Source organism: Hemibagrus wyckioides, linkage group LG01 (assembly GCF_019097595.1).
Source record: "Hemibagrus wyckioides isolate EC202008001 linkage group LG01, SWU_Hwy_1.0, whole genome shotgun sequence".
Classification (NCBI taxonomy): domain Eukaryota; kingdom Metazoa; phylum Chordata; class Actinopteri; order Siluriformes; family Bagridae; genus Hemibagrus; species Hemibagrus wyckioides.
The window spans coordinates 33,790,780-33,798,279 of NC_080710.1; the positions used below are offsets into that span (position 1 = coordinate 33,790,780).

At 40.5% G+C, this 7,500-nt stretch overlaps 2 protein-coding genes across 4 annotated transcripts in view; both read left to right on the forward strand.

Annotated features, from left to right (window-relative positions):
- Positions 1-4,695, forward strand: part of LOC131366421 (putative protein MSS51 homolog, mitochondrial) — a 5,579-nt gene extending 884 nt beyond the window's left edge. For both annotated transcript variants that reach the window (XM_058410948.1, XM_058411007.1), the window contains exons 2-6: positions 387-509; positions 1,530-1,654; positions 2,366-2,929; positions 3,754-3,847; positions 3,943-4,695. In XM_058410948.1, coding sequence (XP_058266931.1) covers positions 387-509; positions 1,530-1,654; positions 2,366-2,929; positions 3,754-3,847; positions 3,943-4,138 — 1,102 coding nt within the window. In that variant the 3' untranslated portion in view covers positions 4,139-4,695. The remainder of the gene's footprint in view (positions 1-386; positions 510-1,529; positions 1,655-2,365; positions 2,930-3,753; positions 3,848-3,942) is intronic.
- A 662-nt stretch (positions 4,696-5,357) lies between these two features.
- tbc1d24 (TBC1 domain family, member 24) overlaps positions 5,358-7,500 on the forward strand; it is a 17,640-nt gene continuing 15,497 nt past the window's right edge. For both annotated transcript variants that reach the window (XM_058410516.1, XM_058410433.1), the window contains exon 1: positions 5,358-5,638. The gene's annotated coding sequence lies outside the window, so the exon portion shown is untranslated. The remainder of the gene's footprint in view (positions 5,639-7,500) is intronic.

The window sequence follows — 7,500 nt, forward strand, 5'->3', positions numbered from 1 at the left end:
GTACCACACTCGTTTCAGACAGTTTGTGTGATTGTCCATCTTTTGCGCATCTGCATGTTGATGGTGTAATATAAAATGTATTAAAGTCTCATAAACTCCACAGTGTAATGATGGGAAATGCTCTGACCTGCTCGTTACAGTGGAGCTTTAATCAGAATCCAGAGTTAATTATGTAAATTTATGTAAATTAATGATGTGTCTTTTACATTAGCTAACATCACACATCATCATTCAGTCACTGACAATGTGCTGGAGTTATACTGTAATGTTTTTCACACTTTAATCTCTCTCTCTCTCTCTGCATATATATATATATATATATATATATATATATCTTTCCTTCTCTCTCTCTCTCTCTCTCTCTCTCTCCATCTCTCTCTCTGCAGTAAAAATCTCACTTTCCGCACTCAGAAGGAAATGTTTGAGAAGTTAGAGGAATCCTTTAAATTCTGTTCCAGATGTGGGAATCAGCCGTCACAGACCATCAACACACTGAAACGCTGTGCAAGGTGAAAAGAAATAATATTAATATTAGTTTTTAATAATATAAAATAATATCTTAATATTAGTTTTTTACTTTTTTGGTATTACTTTTATCTTTAAAACTGGGATGTAAATGGCATATATTATACACTATATTGCCAAAAGTTTTGGGACACCCCTCCAAATCATTGAATTCAGGTGTTCCAATCATTTCCATGGCCACAGGTATATAAAGTCCAGCATTCTTTTGTGAAAGAATGTGTCTCTCTCAGGAGTGATAGGGTTCCGCCTGTGCAATAAGTCCATTCCTGAAATTTCCTCATTACTAAATATTCCACTAACTGTTAGTGGTGTTATAACAAAGTGGAAGCAATCGGGAACAGCAGCAACCCAGAGACGAAGTGGTAGTCCAGGTAAAATCACAGAGCGGGGTCAGCACTGCCGAGGGGCACAGTGCACAGAATTCACCAACCTTCTGCAGAGTCAATCGCTACAGACCTCCACACTTCATGTGACCTTCAGATTAGCTGAAGTGTAGAGAGCTTCATGGAATGGGTTTTCATGGTTGAGGAGCTGCATCCAAGCCTTACATCACCAAGTGCAATGCAAAGCATCGGATGCAGTGGTGTAAAGCACGCCACTACTGGACTCTAGAGCAGTGAAGAGTGTTCTCTGGAGTGACCGATCACTCTTCTCTGTCTGGCAATGTGATGGACGAGTCTGGGTTTGATGGTTGCCAGGAGAACGGTACTTCATTTGCATGTAAAGGTAAATGTTCTAAAACTTTTGACAATATAGTGTATCAACTACATGCAACAGGAGCGACTCGCCACCTGCCGGTGTATATTTTCTTATTCAGCTTTCTAACATCTTAATACACTGAGTTTCATGATCTTGTTTATCTAAGCTCCTCATTCTGCTCGTGTACTGCCTTCATCACTCTCTGTATTTAACGATAAAGCCGTGAGCCACAGAGACAGATGAGTAAGGTCATTATTTCCAGGACTGTTTGGTGCTTTTGTATTTCATAGTTTCTCTCTTCACAGGTGTTTGAATGTGTATTACTGCAGTAAAGACTGCCAGAAAGAGGACTGGACTGTTCATAAGAAATATTGTGCAAAGCTGCGTATGGCTGCAGTGGACAGACTGATAGAGTGGCTGATTTATCTAGGTGAGGATGAAGAGCACTTACATATAGAAGGGCAGATCCCAAACTGTTTGGACTCATCTGCCCTGACTGGACTTTAGGTGTAGTATAGACTTTAGTGTATTTATTCATCTTCTTATCATCATTACATTTCTTTATAGTGTTGGATTTATCTGATGCTATCTACAGCAGATATAAAAGGTTTAACATCCCTGTTAAAATGGCTGATTTAATTTTATGTAAAAAATTAAACTCAATAAATTGTCAAAAATACAGCTTTTTGGCCATATTTCTGAAGGACAAAACAGCTTATTGATCACCCACAGAACACCACACCATAGTGTTGGCAGCATGATGCTATGGGAGCTGTCTGTGTTCAGCCGGGACGGTGGCTCTAGTCTTTCATTTTTTTGGACACAGTGTCACATTAATGGTGGACCAAGTGGTCACTTTACAGAAACCTCCCAGGCTTATGTAGATATTACATGCTAGGTGTAATGCTGCAGAAGAGGATGAAACATCCCACCATCTGGGAATACAAGGTTCCCCATAACAGTAGACTTTTTACATCTAATGATCTGTATCTCCAGGCAGAAGTGACCAGGCTTGAGTTGAAATATCCTGGTACTTAGATGTCCTCAATCATTGCAGTTATGTTAAAGTAGAAACTTTGAATTGTGGGGTCATTTTAGATTTTTACATGTCTCACATCCTGTGGATTATTTCATCCAACAGGGGACCTGCCTTTCCCTACAGAGGCGTGGTCTAAACCTGCTAAAGCGGTCCGGTGCTGGGATGATTGGCTCTCCATGCAGGGTGACCTCACCGCACGGATGGAGCCGATCCTGTCTGGGAAGAACATGGCAGACCTCTGGACCAATGCCTGCCGGCCACGCCCAGAGGAGGTGGAGCTTTGTGAATCTCTGTGGCGTGTGTGTAGCGAGTTCTTCTCACGTCCACTCACCATCGGAATGGCAATGAAGATGTTCAGTCTGGATCCGTATTCCCGACCTCTCACCGTCCACGTTGTTGGGGCAGGAAACTCCGAGACCCTGGGTGCGAGGACGACAGATCTGGATGAGCTGAGTCGTATGTTCCCTGGACATCAGGGCCTGGAGGTGGTCATGGTGGGGCCGGAGGTGGTGAAAGGGCCGATACTGAGGCCTCCATTAAGGGCGTTTGGTCCACGAGGAAGAGTCTACATCAGTGCCTACAAGGGGCTGTACCATGAGTTCTGGGAGGAGCTTGTGGAGAAAGGAGAGGCAGCAAGACCAGACCTTGTGGTGGGATTTCATCCAGGTACTTTTGTTAATAAAAGTATAAAATTTTCCTGTGTAACTGAAGAGAGTTTAGATTTGATCTGAATTGGTAAGCTGTCTTTTTTCTGTGATATTCCCAGAGGACTGCCTACTTTTCAGATTTTCAGTTATGTTCTCACATAAATACAAATTAAACCTATATGTCTTTGTGAATCAGAAAGATTGTTAAAACAGGAGGAATTGGACTACCAATGAAATCAAGGCCCACAGACTGTGGCTGAAATAGGAACTGGGTCAGAACTGAGCCTCCCAGCAGCATCAGTGTTAGACATAAGACTCGGGCCAGATATTACACTGATCCTCAGTACCTTATGGGGATATGGTAGCTTTGGGGTTAAGGCATTGGCCTACTGATCTGAAGGTTGTGAGTTCATACCCCAGGTCCTGAGCAAGGCTCAATTACGTTAACCCTCAACTTGTAAAAAATCAGATTTAAAAGAAATGTCCTTGCTGGGCACAGGATCCTCAGCAGCTCCATCTCACAAATAAGACCACATACACTGTGACTACAGCTAGTGGGGCTCAGGATACTGTACTGGGGGTGAAGTTACAGGAACTAAAAGAATCTTGTGGGGAAGTGGTGTTATAGTGTTTAAGACTTTTTGTTCATGTTTGGTAGTTTGTGGGATGAAATGTCAGCACCTCCAACTTGTCATGGTAGTGTCACAACACCAAATGAAAGCTTAGACAGGACCTTCTCTTTCTACAAAAAAGCCTTTCTGCAAAATGTTTCATCTACTTTTGTGCCATTTATTGTTTAGCACTGTCCTGTGTAAGATGTTACTGTGTGTGTTCTGGGTGTAGGGTTTGATTCCAAGCAGGGAATGACAGATGGATGGTTACCAACTCTGCTGCTGCTCAGAGACTACAACATCCCAACTTTATTCACTATGGCAAAGTAAAGAGAACATTGATTACTAAAATTCACTGTAGAGATTGTAAGCTTGTCATGAAGTAATGACTTAGAGTAAATTCCTCCATTCTGTCTCTCAGCGATGGAGAGTTGAAGTACTCAGTGCAGATCTTGATGGAGTTGGAGATGGACATTAAAGGCACTGGGCCAAATCCTTTCAGTTCCCAGAAGCCTGAGCAAGTGCAGTCGAGTCCCAACAACGAGCCGAGCTACTGCAACGCCTTCTACCTGAACTTCCAGGGCCTGCTGGAGGACAAGCTGGAGGAGGAGGACTAGAACTTTCACCCTCCATTTCACATTTTCACATGTAGTGTTACAACCTTGATCAAAAATGGAGATAACTGGGATTTTCTGTCATAGATCTACATAAAATTGTCCATAAAAATGAATTATTTTATTTTCTGTAGTTCCTATCCTACACAGGCTTGCAGTGACCCTGGAGTCGCTCCCAGGGGATTCAGGACACTAGGTTGGGGGTACACCCATTTTTTTTGTTTTTGTTTTAAATTGTTGTGTAGTGTTTTTATTGACTTTGGGATCCGTATCAACATGCTCATGTCTGATGTTGTTTTTGATTATCAGTTCATATAAGTCACATCTGCCTTTGGATTAATCATGGCAGGTGTTTTTATGAGATTTTAATCAGTCAAGATATATTTCACATGATTATAACAATGTGACCTAGAGTCTTAGAAAGCGAGCAAACAAACCAACAGAATGGTCATTATGTTCAGATGAAGTGGACACTTGACTTACTTCCTTTTATGTCCTTATTTCTTTGGAAAAGCTGTAACCATAACTCCTTTCTGCATTTTTTTTTACAACTTTAATTACCAAAGATTAAAACATTTTTAACATATTGCAGTGTATTTTTTATTTCTAGTCTTTCTAAATTTGGCTAAGGAAGCTGAAAATCTTTAATCTTCTCAGCTTTGTTCCTGTAAGGGAAGGTTCTAAGCAGAACTGCAGAAAAGTGAGGTTACTGTTCAGAAAGGTTCCAGTTTATACTGCGTCCACACAAAAACTCTGTCTGAAAAATATTCCACTCATATAATTTAATGACATGCTAGCTGAAAATGTGCTTATGTGTAATTGTTTGGAATAAAGACAGGACTTTTCAGGAAACCACTGAAACCAGTCGATCCTGATGGGGAACTGTTTAGAATCTTTAGGTCAGTTTACATAAGGAAGTGAAGTTTTTTTTACTTTTTTAACTGCAGATGTTAAGATTTGAGAGAACAGACCTTTATGACCTTTATGAGACAGAATTTGTAACACAAAAACAAGATGTCGTGACAGGAAAAAAATTTAGTTTTAATTAACTTAAAGCTAATGGAAGTCAGGAGCTATGCTGCTGAGGCGTTACCATAGCGACTGTCTACTCTCCCGCCTTAAATCTTACAAATCCCGCCTCCTTTACTAGGATTGGCTGGATGTCATTGCGTCTAGCGTTATGATTGGATAGCTTTTCTACCCGCTGATTATACAGTGTCTATGCTGAAGGGTGGGATGCGTTTGAGTAAAGGAACATTTACGCAGCTCGGAATGTTATACGAGCCACAGGACACAGTATATATGTGTGTAGAAATATATATAATGTAGAAATGAGTTACTGAATAAGACAATGCAACGTTTTAGCTTCTCGCTTCTTGGAAAGCTTCCGGTTGAAGGCGAGACTTTCTGACTGCACATGCGCTATAGGCGGTGCCCTGGGGTTCCACTGCGCATGCGCGGCACTGGCGCCGTAAAGAAAATGAATGCAGGGGAAGGACGAAGGTGAGATCCAGTCACTGCGCTAATTCCACTTTACTTTAAATATATATATATGTTATTGTTTATTGTTTACTCCTGCACGAGCTGTTTCTCTGTCCGCACATCAGAATGTATCAAAATGGCGCACGGTTTTTAGCTCCAGCAAAAAATATCCGTTCACATTTAGGCGAAATGTCTGGATATAAAATGTGTTTAGTGACCAGGTCAGTTATTTAATGACCACTATCCTGTCTTAATGACTCTTTACATTATTATGTTATATAATAATATAAAATATATATATATATTAACATCATGTTAGGCAGTAAATGTCCTGTTCTGCTTAAATATATTATAAACAGTGTAATTTATAGAAATGTATAGAAATGTATAGGTCTGCGTGGTTTGTAATGAATAAGCATTTTCGTGTAGAGTAAACGCTCCTGTGATAAATGATTAGCGGTCATTTCCTCTGTCATGTGAACAGCATTCATGTGCACTGGTCAATTACCTGCTCTCTTAGCCCTGCCCTGCCCACTATGGACAGGTCTATCCTCACCTGCTCTCTTAGCCCCGCCCACTCTGCACAGGCGTACACAGGTGTAGGTATAGTGTAGGTTGAGTTCTGTAACAGCTTTGTCCAGAAATCCGTCTGCTGACCCGATAGAGACTTGTCTTGTCGTATTTTAAGAGCTTTATATTGTTTAGTTAATTTACTGGTTTTTTTTGTTTGTATGTTTGTTTACACACCCATCAGTGAATGCCCCCCCAGGTGTGTGCTTTGCTGTGTGTTGATTGGTTAGTTCTGTATACCAGCCCAACCATTACTCAGCTGGATGTAGATAATGTTTACCTCATGAATCAGCAGTGAACTGGTTTATACGCTATATTGCCAAAAGTATTGGGACACCCCTCCAGATCATTGAGTTCAGGGGTTCAGCTCCGCCCCTTAGTTCCAGTGAAAGGAACTCTTAACGTTTCAGCTTCATACCAAGACATTTTGGACAATGTGGAAAGCCTTCCCAGAAGAGTTGAAGCTGTTATAGCTGTAAAGGGTGGGACAACTCCATATTACATTCTTGTGCATGTAAAAGGCAGATGTCCCAATACTTTTGGCAATATAGTGTATAACGTTGCATTAATAATGTGAAGGTTATGTTGTAGAGTTATACAGTGACCAGAGGTTTAATTTGAAACATCTGTATAAATGATGCTTGCCTTCTTTTTTATAAACTAGTGTCTTTTACTCTATTGTTGAAGATGACAGACCCCCAGTACAGAACCAGGGCAGAAATGACTAAATGCCTAAAAATACTTTTATACACTGAGTGAAGAGTTGAATGATTTCACAATCTGATATTATTAATGTAGAAACAAACATAAAATTCTAACACAGCAAGCTGAATCTGTGTAAAATCTGAGAGATGTGTGTCCTGACAGGGATTCAGTGACCCCATCGGTTTGGTCACAGAAACAGATTCATACAGAAACTCATAATCCCTGATGTGGAAATAAAAACACATGCAGACCTGAAAACAACCTTAAAAAGTAAATAAAGAACTGAACAATGAAGTACAACAATCCTAAAAGTGTAAACACAGCTCTTGATAACATTGTCACTCACATTAACTCAGTGAGAAAATGAACACTCGTAAAATCTACACAGATTTATTTGAACTGGTCAATTAGAAAAGATCACATTTGCTAGCTAAACTGTTAGCGAAAGTCAGCATGAGGTCAGTTTTTACAGGTGAGTTTGCATCAGTTGACCAGTAGGACAGTTTCAGATAAATGGGCGGAGCTTCATACTGCAGCACTAATAATCCAAACTGGATAAAACCCATCATTTTGCTGTGCTTTAACTCACTGACCACTAAACTCTCAGG